The sequence below is a fragment of the Python bivittatus genome, unplaced genomic scaffold, assembly GCF_059951505.1.
Source record: "Python bivittatus isolate LINGU-HERP-01145 unplaced genomic scaffold, Pbiv_v1 ctg000070_np1212, whole genome shotgun sequence".
NCBI classification, from domain to species: domain Eukaryota; kingdom Metazoa; phylum Chordata; class Lepidosauria; order Squamata; family Pythonidae; genus Python; species Python bivittatus.
The window spans coordinates 35,386,254-35,408,036 of NW_028277034.1; the positions used below are offsets into that span (position 1 = coordinate 35,386,254).

General features: G+C 36.8%; 1 protein-coding gene across 24 annotated transcripts in view; it reads right to left on the reverse strand.

The window, feature by feature from the left end:
* ANK2 (ankyrin 2) overlaps positions 1 to 21,783 on the reverse strand; it is a 304,223-nt gene that overhangs the window by 6,112 nt on the left and 276,328 nt on the right. For 23 of the 24 annotated variants that reach the window (XM_088132944.1, XM_088132957.1, XM_088132955.1 and 20 more), the window contains 9 exons: positions 20,756 to 20,777; positions 10,630 to 10,704; positions 8,444 to 8,575; positions 6,381 to 6,521; positions 5,589 to 5,868; positions 4,048 to 4,339; positions 2,220 to 2,312; positions 1,646 to 1,729; positions 915 to 1,079 (listed from right to left, as the gene is read on the reverse strand). In XM_088132944.1, the coding sequence (XP_087989070.1) occupies positions 915 to 1,079; positions 1,646 to 1,729; positions 2,220 to 2,312; positions 4,048 to 4,339; positions 5,589 to 5,868; positions 6,381 to 6,521; positions 8,444 to 8,575; positions 10,630 to 10,704; positions 20,756 to 20,777 (1,284 nt within the window). Of the gene's footprint in view, positions 1 to 914; positions 1,080 to 1,645; positions 1,730 to 2,219; positions 2,313 to 4,047; positions 4,340 to 5,588; positions 5,869 to 6,380; positions 6,522 to 8,443; positions 8,576 to 10,629; positions 10,705 to 12,059; positions 17,970 to 20,755; positions 20,778 to 21,783 lie in introns of all 24 variants that reach the window. The other variant, XM_088132961.1, reaches the window with a different exon arrangement.

Below are 21,783 nucleotides of genomic sequence, written 5' to 3' on the forward strand. Positions count from 1 at the left end.
GGAAGATCTAAGATCTACTCCTGATCTGAGTCCAGAACCCAAGCGAGTGATTTTGGGTCTTCTCCTCTTAGCCCTAGGAAGAAGTCAACAGCAAACCACTTCTGAAAATGTTGCCAACATTGAATATGCCTGTCTAGTCACTGGGAGTCAAGACTGACTTGAAAGCAAAACTTAAAAATAAAATAAAACAAAACCTCAAAAACAGAATGCATGGTTTTCTCTTTCAGCCATGCAAGCCTAATCACGCCAATGGCTAAAGAGTTCTCCCTAACTACCTGTGTTGGATTTCAAAGTCAAGCTTGGCATGCAGTAAAAAACATAAATTAAAAGCGTAAATGACTTTATGGTATTAATTGGTCCTACCATTCAGCAATTAACTAGCTCTCTCCCTGCAAAAGTTATGTTTCTGTTACTGTGTCAGTATGTCTATTTCAGAATGTAGTTATGTTTGTAACCTTTTAATTTTCCAGTTGTGTTTCTATTTCCAACACAAAAATGTTTTAGAGAGAAAAGTAGAAAAATCTCTGTGATGAGTAAACCCCAGTCACAGGATTCGGTCACCTCTTTTTCAAATTGCCTTACAGTTCTGCATGCTTAGGTGTGCAGCCCCTGTGTGAATCTCCCCTTATTTATTTATTATACAAAGAACTCAATCCATCCAACAAAAACGTAAAACCATATTCAACACTCAAATGCCCCCCAATAAAATCCATCTTCCAATTAATCTAAAAATGTGAACAACAATCAACATTAAAAATAAAAACAGTTTAAATAAGGCACATGCAAATGAGCCTTATGGAACAAAGTTTACAATTAAATGCAATTGTCAGAGTAATTTCTGTTAGGATAATACTAGTGCCAATTTTGAGAATTCTCAACAAATAAAACCTTGGCAAAAAAATATATAATCTAACCTCTGATTGTTCACTGTCACTCTTCAACACCACCCGCTTTAGGACTTTGGAATAACTATCTCCCTCTTCCAGTGTAATGGGCTCTGGAGGCTCTCCTTGCATCACAACTTCTTCCTTTTCTGTTCCATCTGGCAAAACGAATCGCCTGATGATCTTCCTAGTGACCTAGTAGGGTGGCATGTTCATCAAGAGTTCTGTCACCATGTGGTTGAATTTTAAATCATAGCAGTCATATTTGTCCTTTAAAATATCTAGCATTCTCTCTCTGTTTGCATACCCAAATAAACCTTAACTTGTTATTACATTAGCAGGTAATATGAGGCACAATTTCAATTAAGAATTAGAACATCAAAATGTTATTTCAAGCAATTTTAATATATCCATCACGTGATATATATTATTGAGTACATTACAGCCTATTGTAACATGCTTCTACTCCCATGATTTTGCAAATATTCCTACAGAAAAATATACAGAAACTATTTTGTCAAAATGAAGAAAAAAGATCATACAAATATATATACAAATAAAATGGTTTGTTTTATCCCATGCAAAGTAGCTGTGATATGCATAGAGCCTAAATTCTCACTTCCCAAAAAAGATTTCTTTGTTACGTATGTTTAAGTGTCCTAGAGTGGCATGTTCCTCAGTTTAACTCTGCAACACTTGAAAATGGGTCAAATATAATTAATGCTCTTTATACTTCCCCCATGAAATCATCAGCTGAATACCTTCTTCACCACAATATGGCCGTGTTCATCAGTGTACTGTTCCTCCGTTACAGCTTCTGGTGGCATTTCAGGCACATCATCAGCCTATTGAACAAAGAACAGAATTCAGAAAAAATAACTAGCTATTTTAAATAAACTGCATAACAGAAGTTAGTTGGTTAAAACAACAACAGCATAAATTAAGCAAGAAGCACTGAAATTGCTCCAACTCTATTAAAAGTTCTGCAAATAAATCCTTTTTAAAAGCATGCAAACTTGGAAGAAGAAAGAATTTGGCTAGGTGGTGCTGAAGCAGCAAATCAAACCATTTGCTCTGTCAGGGGGATAGTCTTTCTCAAAATGCAAACTAAATGTCCACCATTTGGATTTCCATTCCTTGACTTTCCAAATCAAATTGGAAAAATATTTATGTTAATCAATGGACATGCATTATCCAGAGACATGCCAAATTCACCAGTGCATTGTCAGCCAAGGGAGTGCTTCAGGAACAGGCCTTTGGGGAAAGGGTGGGTTCTGGAAGTATAACTAGGACATAATCGCCACTGGTACGTGCAATAGTTCAATGCTCCTGTACCTGAATAATCACCCGGCGGCGAACGACCCTGGTAGTTACCATCTCTTCCTCATCTGAGCTGACCTCCAGCTCACCTAATTCCTCTGCTAGCTCCTAGTGGAAGCATGGAAGCATTGCTCTCATCATACTGGTACTGTACATATGAATGAATACTTGGGCCCTTGTCTAATAACAAAATGAACACCATACCAATGCTTGCTGGAATGAGATACCTTACAAAATATGCTACACTACTTCTTTCTTTCTTTGGGCTGAACATAAGATAATGAAATCTTTTTTGAATATCCAATGGCATCTTAGCCTATGGCAATCTTGGAAAACCTGCCTTCAACTTTCTTTTGATACCATGTACTAAGAGCAGTGTATCAGTTTGAATAATGCAGATATACTTAAAACGTCATCTTCCATAAACCCAGTTTGACTAATCAGATAAGAATTTCCAGCAACTTGTTTAATTAGGAACTAGATTATATTGTAATTTTGAGTTACTGAATAATTACTAAAAAGTATTGGCTGCTATCTTTTAGCCAGTGAATAGAGATAGAATTCCTTTACGCTTAGAAAACAGTTAATTTTGATTGAAATAGTTCTGGGATATTTTCAAAATCTTTTTCACCTTTGCAATAGCAGTATCTTCAGCTAAAGATCCTAGAAATAAAATCTGTCCATTACATATTTGCTGTTGTGATTCATATGCAATGACACTTGGGACAGGTTTCTTAGAGGCTTACAATGATGACTAAGAGGCCATGGTGGCAACTTTCAAAGTACCAGGTAGCTGTGAAGGACTATAGGTGGGATGCTGATATTTGGGTCACTGTTATATTGGACAATCCAAACATTGTAACCAAGTTTTCAAGGGAAAAAAATGGATTATTTTCTAGAGGTGAGCAAAACCTTTGAAAGAAGTGGTTCAGTGAAATACCTCTTTTTATAGGTTAAAGTAGCCATTCTTTTTTCAGACTTGTGCGATTGCTTCAGAAGCTGCTCCTGACTGTTCCCATGTGTTTGTGCCTGTACAGCCAGTTCATTTCATTTTCCCCAGTGAGTGAAATACTTGGGCATGTACAAGCATGCAGATATGGTCAAGGATAGCTTCCAAAGTAGCCACACACATCTGGATAAAGCTGCTTTTCCATTCAAAGACAGCTGCTCCATGCATGCTCCTAAATGTTCCCAAACACCTCTTTGGAAAAAAAGAATTGTGCAGCTTTTATTATTTTCTGATTTAACTGATTTTTTTTTAAAGAAAGGTTTTGACAATTCCCAATTGCTATGGAACAAAAGTGCATTTTCATTCACAATGCAATTCCTAATGCATTCTCTGTAGAAATAAAAGGGCCAGTGAAAAGTGTATAGTTTGAACAAATGCTTATTTTGCTGCCAATATACATGTTTGGAAAAGCTGTCAGAATATTTGCTATCTTTTTTTCCTTCCCATACAGTGATCATATACTACAATAATATTGTATCTTAATCTTGCTATGTTTTTTTCCTTTTTTTTCTTTCCAAAGAATTCTTCTTAAATCCATTTCAGATTTTTCCGTTCAGGCCTACTCTGTTCTTACTCAGCTGATAGCAGCTTTTTAGTCAGATTTCTCTCTCTTCACTTCTGTGTTTCTGCCTTGCATTTTTCAGTGCATCCGTCTTTCAATTTTCTTTTCTTAGAACAGTCTTTTAATCTATTGTGTGTGAAAAGCCCTGTTTCTTATTATCTGTGTGTATTGTTCTGAGCACTAAATAAGATTATGTTAAAGATTTCCTTCTTCCCAATCATAAATCCTTCCAAGGACACTACTTGATACATCATGTTAGTGTTGCAACTTACTTTTTCTAACAATTCTTCTTCATATCTTTCTAATTTTTCAGGCGGTTCATCAGTGGATTCAACAATCACCAGGCTATTTTTCCTTGGATATGTATCTTCTTGGTGGAAGTGATGGTCTTCAGGTTCTTCCACAATGGGGGAATCAGTTCGATCACTAAATGTTGGAGTATGAAAGGATGGCCTTTCCAGGTCCTCACATCCTGCTGTGGAATCCCCAGATTTGTCACTGACAATGCTGGCTGTTTTAACATTTTGGGGCACTTGTGTCAAATCTGTTCCAGAAGTTGTGACACTGTTAATAAAGATTCAAGGAAACAAATGATTACTTGCTCTACTCCTCACTTTCTTTGAGGAATAAGATTTATTATAAAGCCACTTGGTTTTGAAAAGTGGCACATAACGTTCTGAAATGAATAAAGAGGGATACAATTGAGTGAGAATACAAGTGAGAATTCAATACTCATTGAATGTTCATTGTCATGACTACAAATCTGATATTTTACAAGTTTCATGTTTCTTTGGAAATACTGTATATTAGAACTTATTTTCAAATAAACTGTGTATCATCAGACAAAAACAGACATCTAACAATATGTTGTGTGGTAATTTGTCTTAAACAAAACCAGTCTACATTTCCAGCAATCCATTATGATCCACTTTGACTAAGAGTGGTGGGACTTTCTAATAGAAAAGAGCCCCTCAATTTCCTCCCCTTTTTAAAAAAGACTTGGCCTCCCTGAATTCTTGGCCACAATCCCATAATCAGCTACCACAGGATAACAGCAGAAGGAAAAAAAGTATCAATGAAAATATTCCATTAATGGTTTAATTTCCAGTTTGTCACATTTACCATAGTAATTGTCTATTTGTGCTTATTTAATTCAGGGTAATATTACATGAGCGCTTTTATTCTAAAAATCATCTGTTGTATTTCTGGGACTAGGAACAGGAAAACTCAAGGATTATTCACTTTGGGTATCTTTGGACTCTTATTGATTGACACTCTGTTCATGGTAGCACTGTCTCCTCCTCAGTGAAAATTTAATCCAGTATCTAGATGACCTTGGCTGATCTCAAAAAGCTGAGCAGTGTTTGACTTGGTTTACTCAGATGGGAGACTGAGAAGTTGAAAAACATCCCAGATGTAGGCAATGGCCAACCACTTCTAGATCAGATTGTTGCCAAGAAAACTAGATGGATATGACAATGATGCCACTAGGAATTGAATATTTTGCCATACTAAAAACATACTCAGAAATTTGACAAATGTTTAGAAACATAATAAATCATAAATAATTCTATGGTTTATTTCTATTTAAATTAGTAAGTCCAAGAATATTTTAAAATGATATATCAATCATATAGAGATTATTTTTCTCTGAAATTTTAGAAATTATTTAGCTCATTTATTTTTTTCTTGACAAAGTTGAAGGATTTCTAATCATGCAAAATTTGCATTTGTTGCTTGGTCATGTAACATGATCTCTATGCAATAAATATTCCCTATTACTGTACATTTTGCCCCACTGTAGAATTCTTACACATACTCCTGTGTAGTAGGTGAATCTTCTGTCAGCTCATGAGGCTTCCCTGAGAATTCAGCTTTCACATGATCTTTCTGTGTTTGGTGTAGTAGTTCTACCACAGATAGTTCTGCCTCAGCCTTAGATGTGCCTTCATGCAAGGGTGAGTAGCTGACAGAAAGGTCTTCTTCTGAAACAAGGGGAGGATGATCAGATTGCTCACTGCCTTTAGAAAAGGAATATTCTTCCTCCTTTTTATCTTTTGTGCTGCATAGATCTTCATGAAGTGCAGAGAACCCTGAAGACAAAGTAAAACAACAATCATTTAATCTTTAAAAATGAAGTAATTTCTATCTAGATGCAGATTTGTAGTGATGTCATGTAGAGCAAAGTTTTCAGGCTAAAAGATCCTATATACAAGCAACTCCCCACACTGAGCAGTTTCCAAATATAAATTAAAAGTTTGTTACATTTAACAGTAATTAAATTACTGTTCATGCCATATGTTCAAATTTAAGAGCTTGCTAGTGATTTCTACCAAACCTGTCTATAAAACACCATATAGACAGGATTTCAGTGTACATATAAACTATTTGATCTCTCTATATTCAGTGATATAGCACAGGATGATTCACTTCTCATTATCACTACTACAATATTGAAAAGCTTTGTATTTATTCCTATATGAACTGATGGGAATGCTCTCTATGATATGGGATAACTGATGGTTATCTCAGTTACACTGATGGCTATTATTTGATAACAATGAGTTATCGTATAATAAGCATGCATGTGTAAGCATATTCTTACCTTCACTGTGATCCAGTACCATTGTCTGTTCAATTTCTGCATAGGTGCGACCATGATCTCGGGACATTTCCATGCTACTTTCCATTAGATGAACAATATCCATTCGATTAATTTTTTTAAGACACTCTGTAAGACCTGAATCTGTGTTATGGAAGAGACAGCATTTATTTTTAACAATCTGTACATATGTCAGTAGCAGCAGAGTTAATGTATCCACTCAGTTCCTACATAACTGCTGTGACGTCCGCCAGTAGGAGGGTAGAGTATAAGACTGCCTCTAACCACTTGAAAAACAGTCTTTACTTATTTTTCTTTCTTTTTATCTCTCTAGTTGTCAGATTATATTCCTGGGGAAGGATATGAATTGCCTCCAGAAATAGTTTTTTTTAAAAAAAATCTTCCAAGTAGCATTTATCCCACTGTACACATTCAGAGCATGATATATGGAAAGGGTGACCATGTGATAACTTAGCACAAGTTATCCACACTTCTGAAGAAAGCAGCCAAAAAAGCTGCACTGCTAGTCCCTTCATTCCAATAGGAAGTACGTAGCTAGGAGTCTATAGCAATATAGGTAGTCCTTGCTTAGCGACTGCCTTGTTGAGCGACCGTTTGCAGTTATGACAGTGATGAAAAAGTAACTTTATGACCAATCCTCACATTTACAACCTTTGCAATTCTATAAAGCAAAGGAAACCTGAAGTAACATCATAAGCATAGTCATGGTTTCACTTAGTGACCTCTTCATTTAATGACCAAGTTGCCAGTCCCAATTGTGGTTACTAAACAAGGACTACCTGTACGTAATAGTAGAAAGCTACTAGCTAACTTGATTGCTGAAATGAGATTATTTCTTAGGGATGAAGTAGCTAATAACATACTGGTTCTATCTATGTTTTAATTGTAAGCTGTCCAGAATCACAAATGGGATGGGCAGCTGTATAAATTTAATAAATAAATAATAAATAAATAAATAAAAATAATGAAGAAAAATGTATTATGAAAGAGTTCTATCCACATCCCTGTCATCTACCTATCAGAAAAAAAAAATATTGGAAGAGTCCTATTAATGTTTGTAACCATATTAGGAAGGAAAGATATATCCATTCATAGAGCTGTCTTATTCTTTTAAGTATGTACAAGCACAAGACATCCTGGAGAATACACAGAATTGACCTGGAGATTATGCAGGTACAGTTGCTTTGAAAGTGGAAATTGCACATAGCAAATAGCAAATAGTTTACTGTATATGCAATATTGAGAGACAATCCCTACACTTTATAGTGAGTTAATAAAGGAAAAATATTAATTGGCATACATGAAAAGCAACAGCCAGAACACTGTGCATAAAAGGTACAGACCAGCATTTCCCAATCTAGGCAATTTCTATATATGTGCAGTTCAATTCCCAGAATACCCCAGTCCACATAGGCATTGCTCAGAATTCTGGGACTTGAAGTCCACACACCTGGAAGTTGCCAGGTTAGGAATCACTGAATACATCAATTCTTTGATGGCTACTACCAATACATTATTGCCAAGTTCCCATTTTAAATGTTCTAGGAATAGGAGGTACAGGATTCTACAGTACATTGTTTAGAAGTAGGCCAGTGATAAATAGATTGCAGGGCAGGAAAACAGGTTTATCTTTCTCTACTTGCATCAGTTTTAGTTTAAAACCATGCTACCTTCAAGTTATTATTGTCGTCCGAGAGAAGCATACAAACAGATTGCGAGCATGTTGGTTTATATCATTCGGATATAAACAGTTCTATATCACTGAGAAAATGGTAAAGATAAATATTAGAACTCTTTTTCATCAGTCCCATAGTCTCAAATAAGTTGGTCTCAACCGTGCAGCTACTTTTAGAGATAGGAGATTAGATTATAGATAATTATCATCTACAGAAATCCATATGCGGTATGTGTGTGCCTGGGTGTATGTAGTAGCTTTAATACTGTATTGCTTTTATTTTGTATGACACATGCATTCTCTTATGAACACTGCACTTGGCTGTCAGAATGGAAGAAGTGAGGGATGGTAACTGCTAAAATAAATATACCAGTAGCATGTTTTCCATCTCTTTCCAGCCAATATTTCAGTAGTGCATGACTCTGATCCTGAAGGGAATTAGGATTCTCAATTCGAATTTGATGAATTTGTTCTTCAGTGAAATCCAATTCTCTTGCTAGCTCTGTAAACACAAAGTATTCAAATAATTTTGGCCAGTTGCAATTCTTTACAAACATTTATCACTTGATTGTTACTTTTAGATTACAATCCTCTACTCACCTTAGAATAAACCCAGTAAAAACAATAAGATATACTGAGACAGGTATGTAGATAGGTAAATCTGATAGTATTTAACAGCTTTGTCCAGTGTGTAGACCAGTGTTGTCCAAACTTGGCCACTTTAAGATGAGTGGACTTCAACTCCCATGCTGGCTGGGGAATACTGGGAGTTGAAGTCCACTCATCTTAAAGTGGCCAAGTTCGGACAACACTGGTGTAGACAATATTTTTTGTTATTGTAGATATGGAACATTGTTAAAGTTATACTTGGAACCTATGACTTATTCGGTTGCAATCCAGTTATAATCACTACGCTGCACTTGCTCACTATCACCATCATGTTTTTTAATTGAAGTGTTCTCTGTAGCTTCAGGATCCGGGGTGGCACCTTTGTACCCCTCTTTTTCACCCTGTACAGCTCCCATCCTACAGCCATCAACTTTTGTGGGCAAATTGCTAAATTATGGGTGTGCAATTCAAACAGGTACATTAAGACTCCAATAAGTGTAATGCATCTACTGTACTTTTACAATATCTTCAGCCTCCTAAATTTGGATAAATGGCACAACATTCACCCTGCCATTCTGGGGATATCATTGCATCACCTCCATGCTCCCTGTAAAAATGATAAAAACAATGGAGTCCAAAATTGTAAAAAATTTGCCATCTCCTGTACTTGATCTTTTATGAATTCTGCTTAGTTACGAAACTAATGTTCTATTGTTTTCATGGAAGACTTATTCATGTGTTCAAACTACATTTAACTGTTGTTTTAAAAACACAGCTTAGTTTCCATTAAGATTAATCTCAAAGCAGCAATAATACATCTGTATTATGCGTTAAGTACATGGGTTAACATGATTTTCTACTATCTGCAAAACAGTTCATTCGCATTTAGTACATCTCACAAAGTGAAAGATGTATTATTTATTTATTTATTTATTATCTATAATGGTGCCTTTCCTTTCTATTCAAATAATAAAAACATGGATTATATTTATGCTGAAACAATATACTTTTGCATTGTACTGTGGGACTTCCTTGAACGATCACTTGGAAGCTGCAGTTCATCCAAAATATAGTTTGCTTGTTGACTGATGCTAGTTGCTATGATCACTGTATATCTACAGTATCTTGCAGGCCTTGCACTGGTTTCTGGGTACAATTCAAAGTGCTATTTTCAATTTTTTAAAGCCCTACGTGGTTTTGTACCTAGGTGTCACCAGGATCACTTACTCCAGATTCAGCCTGTCCAAGGTGGTCCTACTGATAACCTAATTTTGTGAAGGATGTTGGCGTGAGAGACCAGAAAATGCTATTTTTCCATCATGTTAGCCTGGTCCCCTTGGTGATAGCTTTTTGGAAATTATTAAACACTGAACTTTTCCAGAAGGACTTTGGGAAGTGATGAAAATTTGCTATTTAGATGTCAATTTGTTTATTTAAAATACTAATGGATGTTTCTCATTTTTTTTATGAACATGCATGGTACTTTTGCTTTACTGTGGGCCTTTTATTGTATTTTGGCATATTGTGAATCACTGTGAGGCAGCAAAGATCAATGTTAATAATAGTTATAATAACAGAAAATATTTATTTTATAACACAGATCTATTGTAATTTCATATGTATATATACATACTTATATAATAAGATAGCATACACACCTATACCAATTAAACTTATACCATGCCAATAAGATTAAATCTTCAGTGCATTTTATTGAAAGACTCAAGGAAGAGTCAAAACCAAAGGAAGAACTGGATTGCTATTAGAATTTTTGAACTACAAGTTCAACCTGTCCAGTCAGCATGTTCAGAGATGTTGGGAGTTGTACTCAAAAATAACTGGAAGACATAATGTTGCATGGCCCTGGAATAAGCAAACATGAAGAAACTGATGTTTCTGGCAAAAAGACAGATTAACAACTGTGATCTCTACTAGGTTATACTTTACCTGTCCAGCTGAATCCAAGATGATCAGCAATATGTGCTAGTCTTTCTTCTATCCTTTCCTGATCATCTTGTTGTTCTAAAATAAGATTAATAGGACAATTGTTTATTTGTTTGAAGATATGGGGGGGGGGGAAAGAATGAAAGGAGTCTTCATAAAATAGGCCAGTGTTTTTAGAACAGTAGCTGCTTTAAAGTGAACTAAAAGGTCTTGATAATTGACTAGACTTAAAATATTCTACTCTTCGGCATTTCATTAAAAATGGCTTTCAAACATATGCATGAATATGTTATTGGAAACACTGTCCTAAATTTTATGTAAGTTCCCATCTATTTTAAATAAAATAAAACAAAGGGAAGGTAGATATTTTGGGGGCAGAAATTTCATTTTTCCATGCTACTTTGGTTAATAACAAATTAGATGCACATTTGTGGTTCTAGGATCAGCCTCTATGTCCTCCTCTCAAACACTGAGCTACATTTTTAAGCCACACAGTTTCAAACAGTCAAAACAAATTATGAATTATTATCTTGGGATGGTATATTAAATAATATATTTAGCCCAAATTTTCATCTTTTTCCCCTCAAATTTTTCCTCCTTCACAAAAGTAGGCATGGAAAAGCAAGCACAAACTTCTCTGGGGAAAATGTGCATAAAAGCAGCAGGAAAAGTGGATATATCCAAAAGCCAAGACAATATCAGCAGAGTTTGAGTTTTTGTTTTCCCATGAATGTATTTTAGATCTTCAAAAAGCCTATTCGGAAATATATTCAGAGTTCCACTACCATTTTTCCTTAGTACTCTATAGTACTATTATAGAAGTGGATTCTTAAGAAAAATATATATGAAAATTCCTCTCTAAATTTTGGAGAACTGAATCCATAAATCCAATATTTGAAAATAGCCTTCAGTTAATTATGGAAGCAAAGATCAATAAGTTTCTAGATTCTAATAACTTTGATACATATACATGGATCTACATATCCAAAATTATAGTAATCTTACCTGTCTTTTTCTGTGTCAAAAATATTTCATTAAAAAGATTCAAGTAGAGTGATGAAAAATCAAAAACTAAAACTTGCATGGTCAGCTGTACTACAAGTGAAATAATGTTATATTTAATTATTAGTGTTAAAAGAACATTAGCAAGTGTGTGTTTTTAATATGAAAAGGCTTATTTTGTTTTATTTATGCTTTCCATGAACATTTGCAGTGTGCAATCTTGAGATTGTTTCAGGGACAGTAAAATACATAAAAAACACAAAACAAACAGAGTTCACACAAAACACATTAATAAACATGGGAAGCTTTTTAAAACGACACACAAACCACACACCAAAAGCAGGGCCAGGGGTAAAAGAGAAGAAACAACAAGCAAAACCTTGCAATTTATGACATGCGTAGCAAAGGGAATCCCAATGGCTGGCAAATACCTTCAGCGTGATCAGGGACATTTTCATCAGGAATACGCTCAATCAGAGTCTCAATAGACTCATCCCAAATGGGCCTGGTGTCAAAGATGTCCTCGGCAAGTGACTGCTGGGTCTCAATGGATGGCACATTTTCAATAACCGAAACTTCTAGGGCACTACTACTTTCATCATCTGAAACTAATTCTTGTTCTTTCTCTGACTGTGTAAGTCTATCCACTAACTTGGAAGCTTCATCGCTAATCTCTTCAAAGAATTCAATAGAGTTTTTGTAAAGGTCAAAAAAATGTTCCTTACTTTCTTTTGAGGGACTAACAGCATTTCGGGAAGCTGAGGTACTTCTGCTCTTAACAGGTAATCGTGAAGAAAATATCTTTGGTCGGGCAGTCACCAACTCATCTGATTCTAGCTCAAGCTTCATCTCACCCACCCTCTCTCTGGTCTCTGCTTCTGCCTCAGCATAACTTCTAGCTTTGACTGAATGCTTAGCTTTTGAGTCCATAGAGGCACCGGCATCAGACTCAGATTTGCTCCTAATGTCTTGTTTCATAGGTACTTTGCAGGTTATATCGGGGATGTTAGATGACTCTGAGTTCCAGGCAGATGTTTCTGTCTGTATAGATTCTTGCTCACCTCTTTGAAAAATTGCCTTAACTGGAATTTTAGACTTTGGTTTGGAGGGATCATCTTGTGGTTCTTCCAGGTTGTCTATAAAGCCAACTGAAGGAAGGCTCTCAGGTTCTGACTTTTGTAATGATGGCAATGTAGCTGGAGCAGTCCTTATGGGGATTTTGGATTTGCTTTCAGTAGAAGGCACACTCTCCATGGCAGCGGTGGGGATTTCAATCACAGATTTCTGCTCCTCTGGTGAGGAATCTGGGGAATCATCTTCTTTTTCAGCATAAACAGACCTAGTGACTGTTGAAAAATTTAAGTGTACATCAATCACTGTCTGCTCAGGAGAGATAGGACAAGGCACCTGGAAGCTATCAAATGCATCACTAGAGGTGAGGTCATGATCAGAAGCTGTTGTTTCTTTCTTTGGTGATTTTGAAGAGGCTGAAATACCCATTTTAATAGGAATTCTAGATTTAATATCTTCTTTTGTACTATATAAAGCAGTGGTCTCATCCTCTGATACAGATATAAATGAACTTTTCATAGCTATTTCTGCTTTATTTAATTCAGAAGATGCAACTGAAATTGAAGATTGTTCCTCAGGGGGGCATTCTAGGCCTTCAGCTTCTCTCATTTCTTCAGATAATGATACTTCTTCCTGAGACTGCTCTCCCAGCTGGAAAAAGTCTAAGTTTTCATCAGAATAATTCCTTTTAGTCATATCAATGGCACCACTCCTTGTCATTTCAAACAATTTTCCTTCCTGGAAAAGAAAGGGATTTGGTTCACTGGAAGGAGTCCCATCTTCAGTAGGAGTTCTGGCTGGTGTTGTATCAGGTGTGGTGCCTTGTGATCTCCTGTCTACCATTAAGCCAAATATTTTTTGTTCTTCCTCCTTCACTCTAGCCTCAAAAGCATCATCATCTTCCCGAATTTGACTCCACTTGTCAGAATCAACATCTGTCCTGGTTATAATTACTTGGCTAATTATTTTTTCAGCTTCATCCCTGATATCTTGTAAAGCAGCTTCATCTAGTGATGTGGAGTCTGATGCTGAAGGTAATGAAGCTGATGTTTTCTGAAAATTGTCCAATTGCTTGGATTCTATCTCCATAGAGACACCTTCTGAGAGCTGAACTTCAGATCCTTCTGATACTGTTCTATAAAGAGAACTCATTCTTGTACCTTCAGCAAATTTAGTTTTTTCTTTATCAGAATAATCTTCCTTAGGTGACTGGTCTATTCTTGTCTTTAAATCAATTTCTGTACTAATTTCATCATTATTAAAAAAATGCGGTGATGGGACATTTTCATAAGGGCTTGTTATAGGCAGAGCACTACTTTTGCCAACTTCTTCTGTATCACTTTCATATTTACCCTTTTGGGTTGTTGGAGATGAATATCCTGTAGAGTGCTCTGTGCTAGAAAAAACCCTGTCTGACATCTCAAACCTGTGGTCAGTTCCAGCCATATCACTTCCCAAAGTGGAGTGATCAGGTGAAACATTAGTAGCCAATACATTATTTTGTGAAACATAGCAATGAGAAGTCCCAGGTATACAGGAACCCTCTGAAGTTCCTATAGTAACTAGGCCTTTTGGTGACACCCTTTCAGATGCTACACTATCTTTTAAAGAATCATCCTGGTGGTGTGATGCCACTGAAGTTTCATATAACTCAGTTATTTTTTGAGCATCATCATCAACAGAATGGTAGAAAGATTCCTCAGGTGGCATCATAGGGCCATTAGGGCTAACTGTGTCACTCTCATCTGTGCTGTAGCACTTAGATTCGCTAGCCTGTGCTATGATGCTGGCATCAGAGGCAAGTGAAGTATCACATGACATTTTGGTTTCCTCGGTTGGTTTATCGGATTCAGTGTTATCTTCCTCAATACTGAATGTTTGCTGCTTAGACTCAATAGGCTGAAATCCTGTCTCTTCAGGACTGGAACTGGAATCCATATTGCAAAGATGAGATGAAGAAGGCTGCAGTCTCATTATAGGTTCCATTAACAGCCCAGAATCAGCTTCTTTTTTCAGCTTTGTTAATTCTGGCTCACTTTCTGAGGAGGAAGAGCTTTTTCTAGATACAACTCCAGAGGTCACTACTGTAGATATAGCACTATCTTCTAGAGTTGTTGAAGGTATAATTTCAGTTTCAGAAGCACCTTCCAAATCAGAAGCTGAAATAGTGTCATCTTGTTTGGAATCCTTTCTATAGTCTCTCTTCTGTTTTGCTTCCTGTTCCAGCTCATCAAACATCTTAATTTTGGCCACCATTTTAAACATCTCCTCTTCTGGGGTGAACCTTTTCTTTGGCTCACCTTCTGAATCATCTTCTGGCTCTTCATTAACTTCAGGAATTACTGCAGACTTGGGTATGTTTGCGAGCACCTGTGAATCTGTTATTTTTGGTGTGATTTCATAACTAATTTCTTCAGAGCTAGGAGTCTCAGGTGAAAGAGGGCTTTTTCCTGAGCTCTCCAAAAGAGATGTTTGTTCTAAACTGTCATCTTCAGCACTTCCATCAGGATCACGTAAGAGTCTAGATCGTACAGGAGTTAGTTCTGGGAAGTTTTCAGCTTTAGCAGGAGTAGCCTGAATTGGACCAGGACCTGGAAGGAATCCAGCCTTTGCTTTCTGTTCTACAGGGCTGCTTTCCAGAGAATCACGACAGGGGGATTCTTTGGTTGGACTAGGCTCAAGGGAATCAGGTGTTTTACGTGAAGAATTATCTTCCAGTACTGGGCTTCCTTCCAATGAATCTTTATGACTTATAGCTATGGATTCATCTGCAGCTGGACTAAGACCTTCACCCTCATGGCTAGGAAATGAAAGCTCTAGTCCTCTGCTAATGGTATACTGCTCAGAGGATGCATCCTCATCTTTTTCAATAGAAGAATCATGTAGTTCACCTAATTTAGTTAAATGTCTTTGATCTGCCAGCACTGATGACTTATCATGGACAGCATCTTTATCAATCAGAGTTGAGCTAGAATCTAAGTCTTTAGATTGTTCTTCTGGCAAATGATGGGAATGGGACTCTGTGGTTTCTGTCATATCTTTTAGTTCTTTGTCACAAATAGTCATTTCATTTTCTGTTGGAGAAAGTCCCTTTGGTGAATGCGTTTCTGCTGTTCTCTGCACTGCACTGGCTAATATAGTTTCTTCCATCTGGGCAGCAGTTTCTGTTTTCTTTGATGAGAATGAAAGGCTCTCAGGGCTTGTTTCTGGAGTTTCTGCCAAGCCCTCATGCTTATAACTTTCCTCAGAGCTGTTCTGGGGAGTTCCATCAAGCAGGCTACCAACTGGAGAGTCTGCTATGCCTTCGTGTTTAAGACTTTCTGAGCTGCCATCTAAAGCACCACTTTGCAAGGAGAGTGTGGGCAAAAACCCATCTTTCACATATTCTGATGGAAATGTAACATTGAATGGACTGGTCAGAACTTGATCTAAGTGAAGCTCACCTTCCTCTGTAATTGAAATGTGCCGGAACTGTTGGTATTTATCATTGTCCTCCAGCTCTTCTTTTATGACTTCAGAAAAATCAGTTGATGTCTTTCTGTCTGGACTGATTTGAAGCTCAGTGTCCCCTTGGTCATCAAATGTCAGGACTACATCCTTGGATTTTTCTTCAACAGCGCCAGGAGATTCTTTTTTGGTGTCACTCTGTGGTTTTGCAGTTAAATCTTTCTTCAAGGTTATATGAGGTATACCCTGTGTGACTTTTTTAGATTGCAAACCTACCTCTGTCTGAGGTTCCTGGGTCTTTTTGCTTTTAGGACTGTCTTTTTTGTGTGTGTCTCTAGGTGTTAATGCTGGCTTCTTTTCACTTTCTGCTTGAGTGGCTCCTTTTTTAGTTGTCTCTTTGTCAGTATCCTGTTGTTTCTGCTTTATAGACTTATGCTCAAAAAGGCCAGCTTTATGCTTTGATGGGTCTTGACCTGACTGGAAAGCTTTCATTAGTTCGCGAACAGACATAGTTTCTTCAAGTCTTTCTGTTTTGGAAGATGGTGAAAGAGATGGCTTCTTAGATGTAGGAGAAACTGGAGGCTTTTTAGCTGTAGGAGAAACTGGTGGCTTTTTAACTGTGGGAGAAACTGGTGGCTTCCTTGATGTGGGAGAGACAGCTGGCTTTTTTGTGGTAGGAGAAACAACTGGCTTCTTAGTAGAAGGAGATGAGAGTTTTGAAGGAGAAGAAGCAGCAGCAGAAGTCTTTGGAGAAGCTGGAATCTTTGTGGATGAGGGAGAAGCCGGAGTCTTTGAGGCAGAGGGAGAACTTGAGGGTTTTGTTTTATAAATAATCTTTTTAGTTTGTGATGGCTTTGTAATAGGCTTCTCAGATCCTTCCTTTCCTTGGACTCGAACTGGCAACTTTGAACGCCCTTTCTGTTCATCTTCTACTCGCTTCTGAAGAGCTTTCACTTTATCTTTGATTGACCCAATAGGGGTTTCTTCTATAACTGGAGACACAGCAGTATTCTTCACAGGCTCTGCAGTAGATAATAGTTGTTCTTCGTCTAAAGATTCCTCTGAACTGAACCTGTTCAGCCCTAAATTTTCATCCTTTCCTTGGGTTTCTTCAACCTTTAGCTTTTCTTTATCTTTTAATTTCTTTCTAACAGGTTTTTTAATTTCCAAGGTAGGTTTGCATTGACCTTGCTTCATTTGGTCTTTTTCATCTGCTTCAGAACCTCTGCTTATAACGACAGCTTCAAATCTTTCTTCTACTATGTCTTCTTGAAATGTCTGGGGCTGCATTTCATTCAAAGACACATAAACTTTTAGATCCTTGCTGAGATAATCAATCATTCCTGTCATATCTTTTGTTTCTTTCTCTGATTTTCTTTTGCCTGTTCTATTTTCTACACAAATAGGCTCACTGACTTCCAAAGGAGCATTTTGCTTGGCCTCTTCAATTTCTTCATCACTTACAATAACCCAGTCTTCTTCCACCAACTTTTTTTCAGAAGCAGATCTTTGTAAATCTGGCTTTTCTTTGGGGCAGCTCCCACTTCTTAGAATTTCATTTACTTTTTCTAAGTCCTCTTTAACTCTTTCCACAATTTCAAATGGTTCTCCAGGCTCTTCATCAGCAGCTTTTGCAAGATCTTTCACCTTAATAGAACCTGTTTTTTCAGAAGAATCTGTTGTCAAAATTGCAGTCATTTTTATCAAATCTTGTTTCATCTCAGAGACTTCAGATAGCAAATCTGGACTTGCTAGGACAGGAACATCATTGACAAGATGGCTTTTCAGGATAGATGTTTCTGTAGATTCTGTTTCGTCATCATCTTTGATGGAAATGGGGGAAAACATTGGAAATAAATGGAAATCAAAAATAGAGATTGTCAAATGTAATCAGGACTGAAATGACTGTTTTTGATTGCAGCAGTAGTAGCATCAACAAAATGGTCTGGGAATGGTGGGTCCACAAATCTGATGGTGGGGGAAAAAAAAACCAAAGCAAAGCAAATAGGGAAAACTGAAAAGGAAAGTGGGCAGGAAATAACTTGCTTAGTTTTAGCAGTACAGCACATCCATACACACAACACCAAAGCTTTTATAAACCAAGACACCATAAAAACAAATTCAGGGAAGAAAAAGAAAGCGTGGAATTTACACAAAGATAGATATCTCAAGATTGTTCAGGTGTTACAGATTAATGCTCAAATAAAAAGAGAGAACAAAAGAAAGATTGTAACTGTTTGAAAATTGATGTCCTCAAAGAGAAAGCCAGTGGTAGCAAACTTCAGAACCATAATTAGTTGATATGTAGGTATAAACTTTACTCAATAATCGAAGTAAAAAAAGAAATCTATATTTACATGTAATTCTACAATACTCTACAATAAATGAAATACATTGATATCTGAGGTAGCTGCAAACCGGCATTTCATCTAAGGGGAATCTTACATCCAAATAATGACACAGACACAATAGTTATTTCAAGAGGCATGGTCCTTCTCTTGGAACATCCTCATATTGAAATAAATAAGATGAAAAAATAAGGGGGCAATTAAAACAACAATACCACAGAACAAAGAATTCAAATGTTCAGGAAGAAAATGTAATGAATGGCAACCAGAAACATTCATACAGGGCACAGAGATATACAGACACAAACATACACACGATATATATACATATATATATGTAAGCCAAGTTATTTCCATGCAAAGCAAAGCTGTTGCATACATTGCAGGGTAACCACCCTTATATTAAAAGAAGCCCAATAAAACTTAAATGGTTAAAAATTAAAATGGAATTAAGTCATGTGGAAAATACTGTGGTGAAGTGTTGTTTTCTATACCCAATGTACTTCATATCTGACTTTGAAAAAATATAGGAGGTGACAAGAATAAAGAGAAAAAGATTTGCAGTATGGCTCCTTTTAGAGAAATCAAGGACTCTAGTTATTTGTAATTTAGTTTTTCGGTCTATCAGAGTGTTCTGCTATTTCTTACCTTATTTGTTAATGCAATTGTGTCCATTTCCTCAACCTCATACCACCACCACCACCACCACCCCATTACTATCTTGCCTGGCCTGTCACCCTTTTCCATGATCAGCCAGCTGTGGCTGTGAGATGTGGATGTTAGAGACATGCCTGATGCTACTTGTATATATTCAACTTGTCCCCCTTTCTCTCTTTTCTGGGTTGTTATGCATCTTCTGAGACATTGGAGAGTTTGCTCTAATTGCTGATGGTGTCATGAAAGCTTACTAGTTCTCTGCTGGTGCAGCACATCATGGTATATCAGGCACTTCCTGAATAAAGTGGGCAGGGACTTGGCATTCTCCAAATAGCAAGGTTTGACTTAGCTACTGCTATTGTCAAATATGATTTGACTGAGTTAGTGGCTGATTGTCAGCCTTACAAGATAGACCACACAAGAAACACAACCAGTTATGCTAATTCTACTTTATTGTAAAACTACATTAACAGAATCTTGCAAGTCTACATCTCTCCCCAGTCTCCTTTACAGCCCAACAAACTGGGGAGGGACGCTTCAGAGCCTCTTGCTCTGTCCACATTCCTGCTGTGGGCTCAGCTGCCTTTTATCTGACCATTCCCTTGGTTGCATCTCTTTGCCTTGCCTCTCAAGGTCTTTCCCACATATCATTATACAGATTGATTTGGGTAAGATGTTGAATCTGACCAGCCTCAACTACCTACTTCTATAATGTGGCCTCATTCTCTGTATACTTCTGAGTAGCTATCACAGGACATAACTCACATAAAGCCGGCACTAGGGCACAAGAATGCTTTTTTTAAATAGCCATTTGTAGCATGATGTAGAGAACCACTTTGGTGTAATCACTTGGTTTGGTGATTAAAGGCACCAAACCAAGAGACTGTGAGTTCTAGTTCTGACTTAGGCGCAAAACCAGTTGGGTACTTTGGGTCAGTCATTCTCTCTCAGCCCTAGGAAGAAGGCAATGGCAAATCACTTCCAAAAATGTTTCCAAGAAAATTGCATGTATTTGTACAAAAAGTTGCCAGGACAACCTAACTCCACACTCATCTGTAGGGATAATAATTCATTTCCAGCAACAATATTCTAAGACATAAAAAGCCTCATAGAAATACTTCACCAGAGTATTAAGGCATAGATGGATGGCTGAAAGATCTTTGTTACTTTCAACAGTATCACTTTTATATGAACATATAAACATTTCACATGAGAAATGTCATGAAGATTTTTGACCAACTGAACATTTTAATTTTTAAAAGTAATACTGTATTTAATTTATGAAATGCAATGATTTCAGGCCACGAACTTAAAATTGGAGTGGGGAAGGTGTTATAGAAGCCTAACAGCAATAGCAGGGTTACCAGGGAATGTAAAAAACAAAAAAACAAAAACAAGAATGCTTAGATGAACTGACTTAATATTTTAATTTTAAATTATTAATAACAAATAACAGGTTTCATCTAAAGGCTGTAGTTAGAGTATTAGAATCTTATATTTAGAAAGTTAATATGATCATCAGTGGCAATTAACATTTGCAATCTCTCTCATGCCTTCTTATTAGGTAATTTATGCACACCATTACATTTTTATTAAAATCTTACGTTTTTCTGATGTCATGTCAGTCTGAAAAAGAACAAAGAGCGAATGGGTTACAGAAACTTAACGTTACAATAATTGGTGGAGACTGTCAAGCTGAACTATACCTAGGCTAAGATCACTTCAGTTTTCAAATATAATACACATGATATTAACAGGTCAATTTTAAACATTCTCATACAAAGAACCTTATTGAATTCATTTCTTCTTGATAAATATTCTTAGGACTGCAGTTAAGCTAGTTACTTAGAGTGCTGGAATTAGCCATGCCTTTAAGTCATTAGTGATCATGAGTTAAATTTGTTAATTGGCAATACAGACAATGTAAATAGTTAATTCACTGCATTTATAGTGGACGTTAAAAACTGAGCACACCAGCCACTGAACTTGACAGGCAGAAATGGTAAATAATACTGAAATGGAAAGTGGGTTACTTTTAACTTGCACTTAGGAAAGTATTTTGAGAAAATAATAGCAAAAGTGGGAACATAAGGATCAAAGCATTTATAAGAATTTATATTTTTGCCATGTTTTGCCAGAAAATTTAGAGTCATTTATTTTACTGAAGTATTTTTAAGTGGAATTCTATTGTGAGAAAAATGAATCTTTGGGTGAAAAAGACAAGTTTCTAGAGGCCTCAGATGAATGGGATTGCCTCAGTAAGATTGAAACATAAAGGCATGTGGAAGCATCCTTGAAGCTGATGTGAACCAGGCCGGTTGTAAACTCCTTATCGCAAACATTCCCATAGCAACCTAGGCATCTGCCCTGAGGGAGGATGCCTTCTTCCTGGCATTTGGCACCTTGAACTCATTTGTGTCTTCTTCTCTGTGACACTATTGTTTTACTAGCAGTTAACAGATTACAGAGGGGCAGAGAGTAACTTGAGAACTATTGCCTATTTAGGTATGCCTGCATCATCATATGAATATGTATGCGTATACGTTCTTTTTCCCTTCCCCTTCTTGTAGAACTGTATAAATATCAGAGCATCCATTTTGCCTGGAGGGGAGTGCCTCCCACTAACTTCTGG